The following is a 20,009-nucleotide window of genomic DNA, read 5'->3' on the forward strand; positions in this document are numbered from 1 at the left end:
ATCAGCTCCCAGCTCCCTCCTGACCTCCCTCCCAGCCACTGCGGGCTGGAGCAGGGATGCCTGCTCCCTCATACCGGGGTTAATGCTATTACGATCCACCCGAGTTCCTGACTTCGGAGCAGGACTACTGTGCTGTGAGCTTGGGAAGGGTCTGCAACGCCACCGTGGAGGATGCAACCATCCAACCCCTACACATGAGTAAACTCTGGCACAGAGGTAGCTGATATTTCCTTATTTCTACTGCATCATCTTTGAGATATGCACTAAACATCCCAAGTGAAACCTTCCCACAGATCATCTTCTACCCTGCTCCCCAACGTAGTTCTTTCCCCAGCTCTGCTGCCCACCGCTGCCCATCACTCCCATCCCAGCCAGCTCATGTCCTGCATGATTTCCCCATCCACACCACCACCATGAAGCCAGGAGCTCCTGGATGGACCCATTTCCACCACCACTGCATAAACTGGTGGGACTGGCAGGGCTTAAACACCTTCTTATAACCACCCCAGCCCCCTAAACAGCTCTTAATGCCCCCTCCCTAATTTTAGAAAGCAACTTGACTCCAGCAAATAAGGGGCAGGACAGAGGCAGAGCTCACAGCCCATCTTCACACTTCACCCCACCACGCTGGAAAGTGCCGGACATGGAGCAGGGCCAGTTTGTTGGGAGAAGGACATGTCATGCCGAGGGATGCTCCCCCTGATCCCCCATGGGGGAGCTGGGAAAGCCCATCCAGAAGATGCTCTCACCTTGGCATTAGTTATCCACAACACCAGCAAGTCTGAGATACTGCCAGGTGAATGTGAATTTTGTCCTCCTTTCAAACCAGCACATCCACAAAGGAAAAAAGCCAGAATTTATTCTGTCTCAGGCAGCCACTGGCAAGAGGCCTGGTGTGATGGGATAACACCTCCAGGGAGAATGCAGCTCTTGCTGGGGGCAAAGCACTGGCACAAATGCCAACCTAGTAAAAATCCCAGCCCGAGGGAAGTGGCAGAGGGGTAAACTGAGGCACAGAGACCAGCCCTGGCCCACAAACACATAATGAGCCATTTAGAAGCTGGGTAGGAAATCCAGACCCTCTTCTCTGACCTGCTCTAGCCACAGGGCTGGATCTGTTCTCAGGCAGCACTGAGGCCATCACCCACCTGCAGGTCCAGCGAGGGAGGGGACAGTGCTCTCCATCCCTGCAAAACCCCTCCTGCACACCCACTGCCTCTCCGCTACGTTCCCACGCAGCAGGGCTCTATTTATAGAGATATTTATAGAGACCTCGGCTGCTAATTATAGATCGCAGCAATCAAAACAAAGGAGGCAAATGCTCTGCACTGCCAGTCTCTGGCTCCATCCCCTTAGCCCAGCGCTATTTTTGTGGCAGCTCTCATACCTCAACCAAAACCCCTCAAACCACCGAAGCACCACGGTGCCGGGCTGCTCTCCCACTGCAGCCGTAGCAGCGGTTTCCCCGGGGACCGCAGGGTGTTTTCCCAGGAGGACTGAGACCTTGCACAGCACGAGGACATGTCAGGAGGTGCAGCCAGCAGCACCTGTTTGGGCATCTCCCCCTGGACAGAGCGTGCTGGGATGCAGCTGCCAGGCAGGCAGCAGCCAGGGGGGTTTCGCTCCCCATCCTGGCACAGGTGCCTCCATGTCCCCTCCAGTAACGGAGCACGATCCCTCCCAGCTCAGGCAAGGCTGTTTCCCCACAGGCTGAGAGCTTTATCCTCTCTAGTTTCAAATATCCTGGAGTACCAAACGTCTAAGCAATTTGAGTGACTCTTCCACCTCCAAAACAAGTCTGTGGACACAACTGGCTCGGCTTCAGGTTTTTGGCAGGCTTTAGCCTCGCACTCCATGTAATGGGGAACTTGGGAACGCACCTCTCGGGAAAAACAAGGAAGTGCCACCAGACTGGCAAGCACATGGGGGAAATGTCCTCAGACACTCGCAATGCAGCATCTCATCCCCAAGTCCCTGCCACCCTCTTTCCCGTTTCCTTCAACTCAGTGTAAGAGTGGTTTTGCCACGCTCCAGCTGCTGCGGAGAAACATCAACCCCCCGTACATCACCTGGCCCAGCACAGAGGTTTGTCAAACAGCAGGAGCAAGCCAGTACCGAGGGGTAATCACGGTGGTTCAGCATGGAAAGGCATCCTCGAGCGATCGCACACCCTCCACATCCACCCACAGCTGGGAGGGAGGAATTTCTGCACGTCTGAGCAGGCTCGGCTTAGCCGGGAACGGCTGCTAGCACACTCCCACAAAGGGAAGGGGATGTGCTGCGCTTGGCGTTCCCAGCGGCCAGGCATGCTCCGGGTGGTGGCACCAGGCTGGGGCTGCCGGCAGGAACGGCACCCAGCATGGAACAGGGAGACCCTGGGGAGCGAGTCTGGCAGCTCAGCCTGGGTCCAAGGGGACAGAGGTCCACAGCCTGTGCACGACCTTCCCATCACAGCTGTTATGCAGAACTGGGTTCAGTTTTCAGAAATATGGCAGACGGACGGAAGGATGGACATACAGAAAGAAGGTGGCTAAGCAGGCACATAGGCTTGGGATCAGCTCAGGAACACCCACGGGCAGGTCTCAGGAGGGAGCTGAATGCCAGCGGGGCAGTTTGTTCCCACTTGCCCCACCTTCTGCTAAGGGATTTCTCTGCCCAAACTGTACCAATCCAACACCAAACTTGCCCACCCCACAGCAAAAGGCTCCCATCCCCAAGGCTGCTCCATCCCATGGCCTCTGCGTACCACAGCACACATCTCTGGGGACCCCCTGAGGTTTCCCCAGCCTGTGGCTGGGCTTTGAGCCACCCCTTCACCCCACTGCTCCCCAGCTGGCTGGGAGCAAGGAGCAGCATCTCCCTGGCTGGGCACGGGAGCATCTCCACCACCATCGCCAGCCCAGGGCTCCCCTCCCAAGCCCGCCCACCCCTCCCTCCTCTCCCACTTTTAATAAGAGCAGAAATTGCCAAACCCACAAAATTAATGCCTAAAAGGTTCAAGACAGAGCAATACAATCCCTGCTTGCAGCTGCCTGGGAGGTCTCCGGCCAGCTGTTGCCCAGTTCCCAGCATGCTGTGGAGGCTGCCCCCACACCGAGCCCCCCACGGGACCCCCACTCAGCTCCCAGAGAGGGGAACTGGGGCACACAGTGGGTAAGTCACCCCTGTATGGGCTGCAAAGTGGATCCCCCATGCAAAAAACAATGTCCTTGCCGTGTGTGGGACAGACACCTCCTGGTCGAGACCCCATCCCTGTTACCCCCCCTGCCCCACAGACGTAGTGGGGACAGGGACAGGAACCGGCACAGCCTGGGAGTGGAGAGCTGCAGGCTGCGAGCAGGCGAGAACCTCGGGGGAGAAACCAGTGTCCCCCAGCAACGCCAGCCAGCAATGCCCAAGGTGTGGTGGGCACAGGGCTGAGTCCTCACCACCTGCCCCCCGCAGCAACATGCTTGCTGACAGCCTGAGAGCCACCAGTCCCCTCCAATGACCCACAGCACTCAGCCATCACAGCCTGATCCTATGGGATGGTGGCTGTGGGTCCCAAACCCACTGGAGCTGTGGCACCCTCCAAGCCATGCTTTCCTGGGATGGAAAGCTGCACCACAGCTGAGCCCCAACACTCGACACGCTGCACCCAGCTACTCCCCACACAGGTCCCCCCTTCTTGTGCACACCAGCCGAGGGCTGAGCGCTAACATCTGCGCAGACACTTGGTTCTGGTGTAAGCTCTGAGCTGGGGGGTACTGGGATCAGGGTCCTGCCAGAGCGCACTGTGATGGCCACAGGTTACCCACAGGGACTGCAGCAAAAGCTGTGGGAGGTACCTGACCCTCTGTAAACACAGCCTCCCGGTACGCAGGGAGTCAGCCTGGCCCTGCCATCAGGGATGGAGCGAGGGCAGGGCTGTGCAGGGGCATCAGGAGCTACCAGAAGGGGTGCCCCGCTCCCGCCAGCTGAGCCCTGCTGGCACCCGATGCAGAGGGGTCATGGGCTGGCAGTTTGGAAAAACAACCTTCCCCAAGGTCAAGCGGAGGATACACCACAGGACACATTCCCACGTAAGGAAGAAGACAGTGACAGTCTGTCCTTCCTCAGGCCCCCAGCCCTGGTCTTGCATGGGCTGAGCAGCAACAAAAATCCCCGTTTCCTCCTGCTGGGGGGCTTTTCTCCCTGCCCCAGCTCAGCCAGCACAGCAGCGGTTGCTCTGGTGCCATGAGCTGGAAGGGGCTGAGGGAAGCTGTGCCCAAGCAACACCTTTAGCAGAGCTGGGGCTAACAGCAGCGTGGATCCCATGCAGTGCTGTGCTCCGCAGAAAGGTCAGAAGGGTATTTTTACACCATGTGTCAGATCCCAATGAGTAGGAAGGAGCCACAACCATCTTCTCCCTCTATGGCTGCAGCGAGGCCAGACTGAGCCCTCCTGCCCTCCTCCAGTGCGACCCATCATGCCACAAAGGGCTGTGGGGGCAGCGAGTCCCAGTGCCCCTTCCCAGCTGGGTCAGAGCCCTCCCACATGGCGCACAGGGCTGGAGGGGTGCAGGGACCCAGCAGTGGCCGAGGAGGGGGCCCAGACTGGAGAGGTGCCAGCATGGCGGTATGTCACACTGCCTGGGACACCGACCCACGCTCCACATGCGCGTACTCCCTTTTTGTTTGGGTTTTTCCACTTTTTCCCTTCTCAAGGGGAAGAAGCACAAGGGGAGCCTGGAGAAATGTGGGATGCCCCTAGCTCCCCGTGTGCTCTCTGGCATGGTCCCCTGTGGTGCCCAGGAGGCATGGGGCTGGGGCATGGCCCACCTGCTCCTCCCCAGGCGCAGCAGCAACCGGGGCAGGTAAACCTCCTCGGGATAACCAAGCAGCAAAACAAACAAACAAACAAACAAACAAAAAAAATCAAAACCTTTGTTTCCCAATATCCTCGCACCTCCGCCTCAGACTGGGGCACCTCCCCACTCCAGCCAGCCACACACTGCTCTCCTGTCAGCACAGGACATGAAACACCAGCCCACTGTGAAACCAGGTTGCCGAGACACTAAAAACGTATTAAAAGCCTCCACTGCTCTTACCAGAGACCTTTAAATTATTTAGGGCACTTGGATCAACCCCAAGAAAAAATACAAACAAACAAGGCATGAAACTCGAGCAACGCCCGCTGTGCTGCTGTGCCTCCCCAGCCCACGGTGCCCTCGCTGCAGGCATCACACGAGGACCAAGACGTACCGCCCTCACAGGGAGCCTCCCTGCCACAGGTCCCCACACGTCCCTGCCCCACGCGTGCGCACGCACTGCCCTGCATCCCGGCACGCCTGGCTTTGTGAGCCGCCCACCGGGGCAGATCCCGGCACATGGGTGCCTGCTGCACCGTGCTAGCAGCCTCAGCCTTCAGCTTGCGGTAGCCAGGAGGATAAATCAGCAGCCCTGTGCGGTCACGGCTGGGCTGACCCTGCTGGGCTCACCAGTCCTGCTCTGCGGCTCGCAGTGGACAGGTTTCCCTTCCTTTCGTCTCCCCACAGTGCCGGCAATGTGCCGCGGCTCCGAGGCGGGCAAGCAGCAGGAAGGCGTTCCAGCTGACCTACTTTCCATGGACATCGCCAGACAGGGCCTCCTTCCCAGGCACTGCCAAGGCGATTCACTGCCACCAAACCCCAGCTGGCACCAAGGAAACGGACAGAAAGGAGAGGGGATGACTTTGGGGACCCCTCAGCACTCCCTGTCAGAGCAGGATCTGTTGGCAACTGATTGATCTCATGCCAGGTAGGACTCACACACCTCCAAAACACCCACCATCCTCCGCAGGCTGTCCGCCAAGCTCCCACGCAAACCCAGCCTGGCATTAAGTCAAACCCAGCAAGCACAACTCTTCACCAGTATAGCAGAGACCGCCTCATGTCTCGTACCAGGAGCATCACCCCAGGCTCCTCCAAGGGCAGCAGAGGTGGCCCTGGCTGATCCCCACAGCCTGAACACAGTGGCCACATGCCTTGGCCGAGCAGCACTTACCATCTCGTCGAGGGCGTAGCGCAGCAGCCCGTGCTCGTAGAGGATGAAGAACCGACGCTGCCATTTCTGCAAGAGAAGAGAGCAAGGTGGGTCACGGCAGCGCCCACCAGTCCCCAGGCCTCATCTGGGGCACCAGGGCTGCACACCGCAAAGCTGGGGCAGAGAAAAGACACTGAAATCCCTTCGTGGCAGGGGACTTGTGTCAACAGGACATGTGCTCAGGTCTCACTGAGCACTGGCCCACAGCTGCCAAAAAAGTAGGGCGGACCTCCCCCCAGCACTGTGGAGACCGTTCCTAAAGAATGATGAATGTCGCAGAAGTATTCCTGCTCAGCCCCTCACGCCCCAAACCCAGCGGTTCTGGGTGCTGTGGGCTTTGCAAAGCAAAGCTCAGCTCTGCCGGAGGTCTGCTCGTAGCAGCCCGCATTGCCCCGTGCCGATTTACTGCCTGGCTTTGCGGGCACCCAAGAGGCGGCTGTTTCGGGGTTGCTTCCCCATCCCATTCCTCTCTGCGTCCAGACAGACCCCAAGCTGGCCTGGTTTAACCATGCAGGGGACAAAAATAACCAGTGACAAAAGCCTCCAGCTCCTAGGCTGGAACGAGGACTTTCCTCCTCTCCCAAAGGAAGCCCACAAGTCCCATCACTGCTCTCCAAGAGACTCAAGATATGCAGGTCACCAGAAGGATCCCTCACCTAAGTGCTCCCAGCCCTCAGCTTCATCCTGTGTCATCTATTCCAGCACCTGGCCCTGCAGGGTGACAGGGTGTCATGTTAGATGTCCCCTAGCAGTGCCTGAGCTCGATTTGGCTGGTGGCTGCACCTCCAGGGGAGGTACTGCCCTGGTGGTCCTGCTTCCCCTGGCACTGTGCTGGCACTGCTGCTTCTGTAGCCACGCAGCAAAACAGATTGGAGAACTGATCTGGCTGGAAAATGGCCTTTTTTTTTTTTGCTGTGTGCCAGGTTGTTTTCAGCCAAGAGCAAAAACTGGTTGAGCAGGCTGAAATAAAAAAGGTCCTAGATTCATAGCCCCAGTGCAGCAACTCTTATCTTGCTTTTCTCAGCCCTCCAGGCAAAGTCCAAGGTCCTCAGGGACAAGCAAAACTGTGGAGGACCCTGTGGACCTCTGCATGCCGCAGCTTAGCGGGCAGCCTCTGCTCTGGGGGGGACCAGAGTCCCATGTCCCCTTAATGCTGGGCCAGCCTACGACTAGATGTGACTCCAAATAATGACCCATATACCCCAGGCTGAACTCAGAACTCAATTCTTGTTCACTCGGGAGAATTTTTATTTTTTTTTTTATTACTAGCAGCTCCAAGAGCATTTTGGCTGCGTGACAGAAGGTTCACGGACCACTGCCATCCCTCCCACGCAGAAAACAGCCCTGTCCTGGCGGCCTCAGCAGCAAGTTCCCGGGAAAAGCAGCTTGGGGACAGGCTGGGAGTCTTCGTCACAAGCCAGTGGTGAAATGACGTCAGCCTGGCCATGCCCTTATGGGCCTCACACCTCCCAGGGCAGGAAAGCAGCGCATGCTCCAACCCCCCACGATGCTGTTGTTTCTCCAAGGCACAAGCAAACCCCTTTAGGCAGGAGCCGAGTGTGCCCCGCTCTGTCTGCGGGTCTCTGCTGCCAGGCTTCAGAGCTCTGCAGGGTTATAGCACATGGGAACCACCTCTCACCCCCTTCCTTGCTGCAGGATCTGCCTGGCACAGGGGTAGGTATCTGCATCAGTGGATGGGATGCAGCCTCCCTCCAGGGCTCTGGGCATGCCCGTGATGAGCTGCAGAAAATAAAGCAGCTGTTTCCAAGCTCCAAAGGGAAAGTGGTTGCCTTACTGATGGTCCCAGCACAGCCCAAATCCTGCCAGCTTGAGCACCTTCCCAACAGTGTGGCACATGTCAGGCCAACCAGATGCCAACCAGAGCAGCATCAAGGCATCTAGAAGCAACAGCAGCATGCAATAAAACTGCATGGACTGAGCCTGCCCAGCACGTGCAGTGCCCCAGCCTGCTGCCCAGCACAGACACTTCACATCCCAGAGAAGGCATTCAAGCCCTGCTGCAGGAAACATCTCCTGGTTTCCTGGTTTGCACAAGGGGCTGGGTGCATGGAGATGCCTGCGGCAATCCCAGGGCTGCAGCCGTCTATGCGGGCACAGACAGGCCCTCACTGCTGCTCCTGCCACCCCCACCCACAGCATGAGGAGAGGACATCTCTGCTTCCCTTACCCGCGAGCGATGGACAGGGTTGTCAAAGTCCGTTCCTTCTGGGGCCAGCAGCAGCCAGCCGCCGTAAATGGGTTTGGCCTGCAAAGAAACAGCAGAGAAATACATCAGGCACAGAGGAAACTGGCTCACAGTGACCAGCACCGTGGGGCATCGATGGTCAGGGACCACAGGAAACCACACCAGTGCCCGGTATGAAGGCAGCAGCATGAGTTCAGGCTCCTGCACACAGGCAAACTCAGCCCTGCCAGTGCAGGGAACACGATGCCTGATGGCAGCCCATGGTGTTATGTACGCTACGTGCAAACGGGACTGAAATGAGGACTCTGGATGGGGTAAAATCCCAGCCACAAACACTAAACTGCCGTTTCTGCATGGCACTGCACCGAGAGCATCAACCTCCCAGGTACTGCCAAGCTGCAGAGCCCGTCCTCACAGACATCTCTTCCCCTCGCCATCGGCAGCGTGCCTCTACTCCAAAGCAAAAACATACTCCAAAGGAGAGCTCGATGTTTTCCTTTTGTTAATTAAGAGAGGAAAAACTACCCAGTGCTGGCAGTTCTCCAGCTCACAGCCGCTTCCCGTGCCGTGCACATCCAACACCCGTTTCCCCGCAGGGGTGGCCCCTGCCAGCCTGCTCCTCCCCGCCAGCGGCTTCCAGCAGCCCACGGCCGAGCACGCAGGAAGGTCAGAGCCAGGCAGAGGGAAAACAGCTCATTCGGCCAGGCGGGAAGAGAAAGGGAAAGAATACCCGGAAAGAAATGTCTTGCAGCACTGCCGTTTATCAGTGGAAAAAAAATATCCAGGCTCTCTCCACCAGTGGTTTGGGCACAGAAGTGGCAGGCGCGAAGCAGACCCAGGTGATGGCGAGCAGTGGGATGGGGATGGGCACCAGGCATGTCCTCCTCCGCAAAGTCCTATGGGCACCGTTCCTGCTGCCTGTCATGCTGCAAGCTATTAGCCAACTCCATTCCTGGCAAGGGTTGGGGCCAAACGCTGGTGTGCAAGAGTGGCACGGCATTGCCACACCAGTGAGGCGGCTCCGCAGAGGTACTGGGATGGGCCGGGAGGGAGGAAACCCAGGGCAGATCCAGCTTCGGGAGCCCCTGGGTCCAGGGACGCTGCTTTCCACCATGAAACATCCGTGCACGCCCAGCCCAGCTGCACAGTGACAAGGACACATGTTCCCAGCTCCTCTCAAAATTATTTGGTTAATCTCATTGCTTTCGTTCTTTTTTTCTCTTTTTTTAACTCTCTCCCCTTAAAGCTTAAAACCGTTTCCAATTCAGTACCTCCCCTAGATTCCTCCTGCCAGTTTCTGTGGTTTTGTAATGTTAAAAAAAAAGTTTCCCCTCTGGAAAAATCCCTGCAAACAATAGAAGAAACTGCCTATGCACCAAAAACTGTCAAATGCATGAAGCACTGAGTAAGCAAACTGGAAACAAGCCGGAGGAGCCCTTTTACTGTTTGTAAAGTGAAAAAGAAATAACAAAAATCTCTTATCCCCCCCTGAGAACATGACATATCAGCTCTAGGTGTTGCTCTCCCGGCAGCTGGGAAAACATGATTTGAGAAGACCTTCCTTCCTTCCCCCTCTCTGTAAAGGGGATTAAAAACAATAAAAATGAGTGCTGGGAGTGGGATCCAGTTGGGGGGAGTTGCTTCCCTCCCTCCCTCCCCGGGGCCCGGGGCATCCCTGCGCCCGCCTGTTCCCACGATCAGCACGAGCCTCACCCACACCGGGGGCCACGCTGGCACAGGAGGGCACCCCGCTGGCCCGGCAGCCCCCAGCCCTCCCCGGGTTTGGCGAGGAGCCCCCCACCAGCCCTGTCCTGCTCACCTGGGTGCTGGCGCCCTGCTCGCCCATGGCCCCCACGCTGCCCCCCAGCCGGCGCGGCACCCGCTCAGCACCCGCTCTGCGCCCGGCCCCGCGCCGCCCACGCTGCCAGCGCCCAGCGGGTGAGCCGTGCTCCGCCACTCCCCCGGTGCGTCCCGCTGGCAGCCCGCCCCATGCCCCCACCCAAAGGCACCCGTGACACATCCATGCCCACGCCAGGGGAGGACTTTGGAGTGGGGGGCTCCTGCCGCTCCCTACCATGCCAGGACGGGGCCGCGGTCTCCCGTGTGGCTTGGGCAGAGCCACCTACAACGCCTTTCCCAAATTTCTCTTCTGTTTTACAGGGGGGAAAAGCAAAATTGCAAATAAATGGCTAAGGATGACCCACCAGAGAGCCAGGAAGCACCTTCAATGAGCCACTGCAGCAGGGAAGAGGGTCCCCAAACTCCCATGAGAGGCAACGCGGTGAGCCCTGAGCAACCGGCTCTGGTGCTGGAGAAGTCATTGCAGGTAGCCTCCACCACCCAGGAACAAGGAAGCAGATGACAGCACAGGCAGGACGCAGCATCCCCAGCACTCAGCACCGCCATGCCAAGGTGGAGTCCCAAGGATCCCCCAGCGGTGACGCTACGGGCAGCAGAGCTGTTCCCAAGGCTCAGCCTTCCTCCACCCCCTGATCTTCCCCTCCGTGCCCCAGCAGAGCCCCTAGGCACGGCCAAGAGCTCACCCCAGCAAAGCCCCACGAGCAAAACCTCTCTCTGACCCAAGCCCCAGCACTGCAGCTCCCCCCACCCCCACCCAAGAGGACTATCCCACGCCATCCTGCGCACCCCAGCAGCATCCAGCCACACACAGCACCGCGTGTGACAGGTAGTACGCAATTCTGAGTGCCACACCAGGGAGGAAGTAACCGTGAAACCCAAACGGAGGACACCACCACCAGGGCCAGCACCGAGCAGCCTTAACCCACTATTACAGGCACGAAACCCTGCCTGGCTCACAACCTTCAGCAGACATCATTTTGCCCTCAAACACCCCAATTCTGGCTCAACTGACCACATATAAAGCACCAAGCACCGAAATACATGCCCTTAACATGGAGCACAGTCATTTCTTCACGGGTGTCACAAAAACGCACCAGTGGGCTATACTTATTTCAGCAGAAGCATCCAATTTCAGATATTGAAACCAAAATAGCTGAAAGGTATGAATTAGAGCCAGCCGGCGTGGGCAGCCTGGTTCCACCCACCAACAGATGAACACGCAGCAGCGCTTTTTAAAGGCAAACTAAAACAAGCTACTGCTAAAACCAAGCAAATGCCCAGAGAGGTAAGCATAAATAAAAGGGATATGAATCAGCGCATAAAGTGTCTGAAATAAACCCACCACACCTGCATTGGAATGGCCCTGCTGAAGCGAGGTTTAAAATAAACCTTCTTGAAGCCGCTGTGGGAGGCTGGTCCAGGGGAGTGTTACCACACCAGGATGGAGCCAGAGCCGCACGTCGCTTCGCACCAGCTCAGCTTTCTCCGGAGAGCTCAGCAAGAGGAGGAAAATGGAACACCCAGCACTGAGCAAGAGCTCAGAGCAAAAACTTCCCTTGCCCAAGCAGATCCGTCCAACCTCACATTAAGGGATGGCATTAGAGCAGTCCCGGGGCTCCCAGGATGCCTTTGGCCACGCAGAGCCCTGTCCACCTCCCGCAAGGTCTGACGACGTTCGAAGGGCAGCTCCAGGCGGTTTCTCGCAGGAAGCAGCCACACAGGATGCTTGGGTACTGGGCAGCTTTGCTTTTATTCAGACGATACGTGGCCGAAGGGGTGAGCCACAAAATGATGTGGAAAGCAGAGTGGAAGGCAGCTACTGTCAGCGCGATGCATCCATGTATAGGGTGGGGCAACACTCGCAGGGCAGGCAGGAAGAGGAGAGCCGGTTCCTCTGGCACGGCTTGCGGTGATGGAGCCAACCACCCGCCATGACCTTGGCCAGGAGGTGCCTAAGCCAGTGCCTCACCACTCTGGGAGATCTGCCGGCACCTCAGCACCCAAAAAACCCGTGATATAGCCTCAGCACCTTCCAGGGGCACCACTGCATGGGACATGCGGCTGGGCTGGAGCCCCACAGTGGCCAGTTCCATCAGGGCCTGTGGGACCAGCAGAGGCTGACTCATGCAGAAACGCCCCAGCGTCACCGCTCCGCTTCCTGTCGCACCTCTGGGAACTCCCAGGTATCATATCCCATCCCACCTCTGATCCTGCCCGGCCCTGCTTAGCTTCAGGGCCCACCACTGGAGCTGTGCTGCGGGTGCTCACAGCCCCTCACCTGCCTCTCAGGTCGCTGCCCCAGCCACTGCATCGGTGCCCTGGGCCTGCAGCTCTGTGCTGCATCACGGGGAGGGGGACACACGCCGCCTCCAGCCGAGCACCCAGGCCAGCACTGGCAGCACACGGGTGGGAGGAAGTGGAGAACGAAGCGGCCCCAGCTCCGTTTACACAAAGCTGTCAGGCTGCTGCGCTGATGCTGCCCAGGCCCGGACACAAGTCACCCCACCCCAACCAGCTTCACCAGCACTGGGAATGCAATTCCCAGCAGCCAAGGGACTGGGATCCACAGATATGCAGAACCACTCAGCACTTCCAAAGTCCATGGTGATCAAGGAACCTCTGCACATCCCCAGGGCAGAGAAGGCACCATCACCCGCTTCCAGCAGGCAGAACAGGTCACAGGAGCATAACAACCCACAGAGCGCCAGGTCACAGGGCTGGAGGTGGGCTGCGACACCAAGCAGCACGCCTGTTGGATGGAATTTCACGTCTGCTGTGTTTGTCCGTGGCACCTTCACCTCCTCCCTCCCCAACGCAAACCAGCCAGCCAAGCAGGGTGCTTGGCAGCACTGAGCAGTCGCACAGCACCGGCCACGCAGTGCCCCACAGGAGCTCACAGCACAAGGTGGAACAGGAGAGCTTTGCTGACATCCACATCTCCTCTTAGGGTCCAAATTCAGCTCCCTGGCAGAGCACCCACATCCCCATCGGGGTGCTGGGACAGCCAGGTGGGCTGGGGATGCCCCCACAGCCAGTCCCCACCCACCCCAACGTGCTCCAAGGGAAGTCTGAATCCATCGCCAGGAGAGCCCTGGCTCCGAGCGCGTGGCGGGAGGGATAATCTGTTTAGGCTGCCGGCAGACGTAATCAGCCTGTCTCGGGTGGAGGCAGGGCTTGTTTTGTTCAGGCTTGGCAACAGAGCGGGAAGGGGAAAAAAAATGGACCATTGCAGCGGAGCTTTAGCCTCTGCCTCCACCACTGAATACAGAGAGCCCTGTGCACGAGGGAAGCAGTGCCAGGGCTTCCAGCAACCCCACGAGAAAGCGATGTCCGATGTCCCCAGCCTGGCCAAGGCTGTGGGTAAACCCATGGTAACTCCTGTCTCACCACCTCTATGTGTTCAGTCCAAATATTCACCAAAAGGAGCTTCTTTGAAAGCAGCAGCAGCGCCTGCTGTTCCCTGCACTCAGGGCAGGGCAACAGGGTCACAGCTCTCAGCCAGACCCGCAGGAGAGCATGGCCCCCAGAGTGGAGACAGTAAGGTCCCCTGTCCACCGCCTCCTGAACCACTCGGGGTTCCCCAGAGGCAGGGACCCATTTCTAGCACAGCTCAAGGGGAAAGTCACCACAAATGCTGTTGTTGCAACCTTGAAAGAGGAAATCTGGGTGGTTTCAGCTCTGCTCAGTTATGCACACCTTGGAGCCAGAGAGAACATCGCTGATGGGCGAGTCAGAGCAGCCATCACCTGGCAGGAATGAGGAAGGTGACATGGTGTTTGGGAGGGGAATGGGATGCAATACCCAAGCAGGCTTTCCTGCCCACAGCACAGCTTTTAGGAACTGAGAGACAGGCATCACTTAACATTTTGCACGCTCGCAGCGGGCTGCTGCATGGACCGCTGGAGACCTGCGACCCCGGCCGGCGGGAGGCTCTGCAAACACCACTGTGCAAACCCATGCTCCGGCGGCAATCCCAAGGGCCGGGGACATTGCCCAGCCTCGGTGGTTAAGCCGCTTACATCTCTGTTTCCCTGCCTGTACAGTATTTCCCCTCCACTGTATGTCACTTGGCGATGCACAACGGAGCAGGGCCAAACCCCAGCGCAGGAGGCTGCTGTGCTGCCAGTGGGTGTCCACAGCCGCTCCTGGAGCAAAAGCACTCTCTATCCCCCAGCTCCACATCCAGCTGCTCGCTGTCCCTGGGCTCAGCCCAAATTGTGCTTTTTCTAGGCCAAGACCTGGGCATCTCCCGGGGACCACCCTGGACACGTGGTGACAGCCACCTCTCCATCCACCTCCTGCAAAAATATACTTGTGCAGCACAGGTGTGGGCATGACCTGGCTGCTGCCGAAGCTCCAAATCACCCAGGCCAGGTTTTCTCCACCAACACATCTCACTGTGCAGGAAGAGGCCAAACCAGACCAGACTGGACCTGGGGCACGAGAAGCACAAGGTGCCACTGCCGTGGGGTGGCCGGCAGTCACCGTGCACGGCACACCGGCAACCGTGACCCAGCTGTCGGCAAACCCCAAGGAACAAAGTTACCAGGGCAGTTTGCTGCGTGGGCAGCGGGAGTGACCGACCGACCAGAGGAACAGGAAGGGGAAAGGTTGAATTCACCCTCCGTGCAAACGGCCCGTCTCTCTGCAAATACCCTGGCCCTGGCACCAGGGCTGCACTTGGGTCCAAGCGCTGCCATCGGCTTGGGCGGCTGGAGCAAGAGCTGGAAGGGGTCGGCTGCGGTCAGCGCCATTTGTCCAGCAGCAGCAAAATGGAAGTGGGAAAGGACGGGCTTTGTAATCCCAGCACGCCCTCCTCGAGCAGCCCCAAAGCCCGCAGGCGTATCTAAACACCTCTCACGATGGGGCTTCCTCAGCACCTGGGAGAAGCCACAACATCTCTCCAGAGTGCTGGAGTGTGCCAGAGCAGATAAGGTGCAGCGCCATGTAAAAAAAAACAGCAGCAAATAAGTGTGCAAAGCAGATGGCTCTCCAGCACCCAAAGGCACCACCATGTCCCTTCCCCGGGGCCACACAGAGGGTTTAGTGCACCCAAAGCTGACCACAGCACCCAACTTGACACTCCCCCCCGAGAACCCACTGCCTTCACCGCCTGCATGCCACTCTCCAAGGGTGGGATGCTGCCCGTGGGGGACAGCCACCATGACCCTGCCCACCCCAGCTCCTCTGGCTGTGCCCCCCACGGCCCTGCCCGCTGCAGCCACCGATGGAGGCGGGTTTGACATTTGCAGAGAATCTTCCCCTGTTCGGTCCTAATCATTAGTCAAGTACAGGCGGATTTTTGCAGCATGATACAAGCAGCTGGGAGCAGGGAATGCAAGTGTGGGGGCTGCTTTCCAGGAAAGAGGGGCTTCTCCTCCCCCAAGGAGTACAGGGTGGAGGCAAAAGCAGGCCCAGGACACAATACCTCACCTTTTTGCCCTTTGGACAATGCACAGAGCCAGGATAAGACCCTGGCCCAGGGCATCACAGCCCCGTCAATGCAATGCCCCAGAGCAAAGCCAAGTCTGCGAGCCCAGTCGACACTCTCCAGTCCCAGGGCTGCTGGTGGCCAGCTGTTTAGAGGCCAGAACAGTAGGAAAGTGATAAAGTCCAACAGGGGAGAGGTGGAAATAACCACACACACACACCCCTCCACTGCTGGGCAGGGGTGTCACAGGCCGGGGCAAGAGGAGGCAGTGGGAAAAGTCTGTGAGCTCCATTTTCTAACTGGGTGGTCCTCTGGGCATCCATGCCCAGATCTCAAAAAAAAAAAGAAAAAAAAAAGAAAAAAACCGAAAAAAACCCCACACTGGTAGCTGGAAAGACGTCTTGAAATTCCTCTATCTGTGCCAGTCCCCATGCCCCGAGAGAGCACACGCATGGAGAACATTAAAAGCAACTGCTTTACACTCTGCTTTTCCAATTCAGGCCAAGCGTAATTTTGAGGTTAATTCCCAGCCTGTTCCTGTTGTGGGGGGCTTCATCTTCCCTAGGAACCAAAGGCATGTGTGCACCAGCACAGCTCGGCCTGGGCCAGCCAGCATGGAGAGCAGGGACCCCATGGGGACACCCCTATGGTCCAGCAGGGCCCTGGGTGGCTTCCTTGGGAAGAGGGTCCCGCTGGCCAGGCCAGCTTTCTTCCTGGAGATGGAAGAGGGTCCCATCCATCTTCCCAGGGCAGGGTCTGGAGAGCTGACCTCCACACAAGGTCTGCAGGAGGTTAAAGGGGACCGTGCGGTGCCAGCGCAGGCACGCCTTGCCAGGAAAAGAGGGAATTCCCATGAAAAGGGAATTTCTCCCTTGCCAGGAAAGGGGCAGCACAAAGAGAGCTGGCGACAGGTGGGTGGAGCAGCCAGGACAGAGCCATCAACAGCATCGTGTCTGCCAGGGACCACGGGCTAGATCCTGCCACAGCACAGGATCGCAGGGCTCCGAGCACCCACACCAGCGCCCAGGGTCATCAGGACAGACCCACAGCAACAGACCTTCCCGGGGGGGGGGAGCAGACATGGCGACTGACCCAGTTTTCCCCATGCCATGTGGGCACCCCAGAAGGTCAAACGTAGGTTGGGGTGGGGGGGTGGAGGGCGGAATGTCAAGGGCATGTCACCTCCCTTCAGCAGCCCCGGGGGGGGGGGGGACACAGCCAGGGCTCCAACAGGTGGTGGGACCACACATAGCCACCCCAAGTCACACTGACCCCCGTCCAGCAGCACAGCCACGCACAAAAACAACTCGTGAACACAGCGCTCCCGGGATTAGAGACTTAGCATCTGCGCAGCCCTTTGAAGTTGGAAACGCTAAGTCTGATTATTATTAGAGAGCTCCAGCTCATTAATCCTGATGTTTGGGGCTGGATTTCCCCCTCCCAGCCCCACTCCTAACTCCGTTCCCAAGTACGACGGGAATCCACTACCACCGCTAAATATTTGTGACTCTTCGCAAACACGCACCAGTCTCTGCCCCGAGTGGCTCCAGCACCCTGGAGCACCCCGGGAAGCAGGAGGGGCAGCTCCTAACACCCACGCAGGTATTCTGATATAAAAGTCCAAAAAAGACACGAGTGCGTAAGTGTGAAGTACCTTCACCTTTCCTGCAAGCCAAGTAGAAAGGTCAGATGACTCAAAAGAGCTTTTCTAGCCTGACTCTAGGCAATCACCAACACGATCCCTGTCCAGGGGGAAGAGTGGGACGCGCTGAGCATGGAGCCCCCACACTGCAACATGGGATCCCCCCTACCCAACCAAGCTTATAAAAAACCCCAAAAGTTAAAGCAGCAAAACCATTTAGAGCTGTTAAATGAACCGTTATTCCTGGGTGTGCTTTGGAGCGAGCACACCCCCACACATCCAGCCAGGCTCACCGCCGGAGCACAGAGCCTCCTCCTCCGACAAGGGGCATGAATTCGGAGGGGAGGTGGGCAGGGTAGGGGGCAAGCACCGGGCTGGCCACTGCCGGGGGCTCCTCAGCACTGGGGGCTGCACAGCAGGGCGGGAGGGTGCGTGCGTGCATCACGCTACCAGAGCCACCATCTTATCTGGGAAGCGGGATTACTTCACCCCAGCTGCAAGGGAGAAGCCGAGCAGGATTGCGCTGTTTTCCCAACCGGAGCCCCCACTCAGGGCCTGGATCCAGGCACGGGGCTGACCCCATCCCTACAGGAGCCCGGTGGTGGTGGCAGCCACCAGGGCCACCCGCCACCCCATACGGGAACAAAGCAAACGAGGGGCTGCCCAAAACACGGCTCTGGGTCCCCAGGGAGGGCAGCAGGCCCCCCACAGCAGGGCCAGGCAGGCACTATGGGGGCAGCGTGCAACGCTTTGAGCCCCCCCAGTAAAAACACAAACGCACTGCACCCAGCAGGCAGCAGAACCCAGGTGGGGCAGCAGGAAGCGGCCAGCCAGGAGCGGGGGGCTCTTCCCGAACCCCCTCCGGGATAGCTCCTTTGTCTGGGCACAGCCACGACGCTCCCCACCGCCCGCCCCTTCCCGCACACACCACGGCATTTTTTCCAGTTACATTTTTTCCATATTAGCCCTCAGATTTCATTATACACCCACCCCCCCCAGGCCCCCCCAGCGAGCACAGCAATATGTCTGATCTCATTGCCATAATAGGATCGGGAGCAGGGATGTCAGCCCCGGCCCGGGAAGGTGCGGGAGGAGGGAGCACAGCCCCCTACCCCACACCACGCACGGGCCCCCGCACCCCAAACACCCCCCGCTACGGCCGCGCCAGCCTGGGGCCTGCGTCAGGCCTGGGAGGAAGAGGAGGAAGGCCCAGCCCTGGCCGCCCCCCGGCCTGGCCGCGCTGAGCCTCGCCGGGAAGGGGCAGGGGTCTTCTCCCGACCCCCTGGGAAAGCCGGGGGCTGTAGGGTGGGAGAGGCCACGTCCAGCGCCTCCAGGAGGGGATGTTTTGTTGGCAGCCGAGTTTTTCCCAGGACTTTCGGGATCTTTGGATGGAGCCCACAGGATACCCCCACCTGCTGCTGGGCACCCCGAGACGAGCTGGGATCACCCCCAGTGCAGGCGCTGCCGGCCTCAGGAACGGGGCGAGGGTCCAGGGGAGTGGGCAGTGGGGGGCCATGGCTATCTGTGGGGTCAGCAGGCACCCCATGGGACCCCACGCCACCCCTGGGGTCAGCAGGAACCCCAGGGGACACCACACAGTCACCATAAACCCCACAGGACCCCTTAACACCCCACATGACCAGACAGCACCCACGGGCCTCCTGAATGCCCTGTGGGGTTCATGGATACCTGTGGGTCCCTGTGCTCTCCGCGGGGTCAGTAGGCACTCCATGGGATCCCACACCACCCCTGGGGTCAGCAGGCACCTCATGGGACCCCTAGACACCCTACGGGACCAGACAGCACCCACAGGGCTCCCAAACACCCTGTGGGGTTCATGGATACCTGTGGGTCCCTGCACTATCCATGGGGTGAGCGGGCACCCCACGGGACCCCACACCGCTCCAACAGCCCACGCTGCTCACAGGAGCACAAGGCACTCACGGGGCCCCACAGTATCTAGGTGGCCAGCAGGCACCCCACAGGACCCCTGGAGACCCCACAGGCACCCACGGTAGCTCCGGGGCCAGCAGGCACCCATGGGACCCTGCGCTGCCCCAGGGACCCCCAGCCATCCCTGGGACCCTGCGCTGTCTATAGGGTCCTGGGCCATCCAAGGGGCCACCCACGGGACCCTAAGCTACCCAGGGGAATCTGAGGTACCCGTGGGGCCACCAGGTACCCACGAGACCCCGGGCTACCCACGAGGCCAGCTGACACCCCCGGGGACCCAGGCCCCGCGTGGGGGCGGGCAGGGGGCGGGGCGGCTTTTGGGGGGGGGAAACCAGCGGGGTTGGGGGGGGGGGGGGCAGGTCGCACCTGGTTAAGGTCCTCGTCGTTGAGCAGGTGGGACTCGCGGGGCTTGAAGCAGTTCTGGCACTTGCTCTTGTTGAAAATGTTGGCCTGGAACTTCCTGCAGGGGTTGTCCTTGGCGGCCATGGCGCGCCCCGCGCCCACTGCGCGCCCGCTCAGCGCCCCGCGGAGCGCCCGCCCGCCGCGCCCATCGCCGCCCCGCGGCCGCCGCCGAGCGCGGGGGGGTGGGGGTAGGGGGGCGTCACAAAAAAAAAAAAAAATACAAACACCACAAAAACAAAAAACCCACCGCAAAACAATCACACAAAAAGCCCAAACCCTGATAAATAAGAGATCAAATTAAAACCGGGGACGGCAGCAAACTGCCCGGCGGCCGCCTCCGCTGCGGCTCAGCGGGCGCGCATGGCCGGGGGGCAGCGGGGGCCGCGGTGGGCGGTGCGGTGCGGGCCCCGGCGGTGCTCGGCGCTGCGGCCGCCGCTGCCGACTGCGCTGCCCGCAAAGTTTCCAGCGTCGCGG

At 59.3% G+C, this 20,009-nt stretch overlaps 1 protein-coding gene across 7 annotated transcripts in view; it reads right to left on the bottom strand.

The window, feature by feature from the left end:
• LOC119147147 (myosin phosphatase Rho interacting protein) overlaps positions 1-20,009 on the bottom strand; it is an 82,038-nt gene extending 62,029 nt beyond the window's left edge. For 4 of the 7 annotated variants that reach the window (XM_037385767.1, XM_037385764.1, XM_037385766.1 and 1 more), the window contains exons 1-3: positions 19,500-20,009; positions 8,230-8,307; positions 6,003-6,068 (exon numbers count right to left, since the gene is read on the bottom strand). In XM_037385767.1, coding sequence (XP_037241664.1) covers positions 6,003-6,068; positions 8,230-8,307; positions 19,500-19,619 — 264 coding nt within the window. In that variant the 5' untranslated portion in view covers positions 19,620-20,009. The remainder of the gene's footprint in view (positions 1-6,002; positions 6,069-8,229; positions 8,308-19,499) is intronic. The other 3 variants (XM_037385769.1, XM_037385770.1, XM_037385768.1) reach the window with 2 other exon arrangements.

Source organism: Falco rusticolus, chromosome 4 (assembly GCF_015220075.1).
Source record: "Falco rusticolus isolate bFalRus1 chromosome 4, bFalRus1.pri, whole genome shotgun sequence".
Taxonomy (NCBI): Eukaryota; Metazoa; Chordata; class Aves; order Falconiformes; family Falconidae; genus Falco; species Falco rusticolus.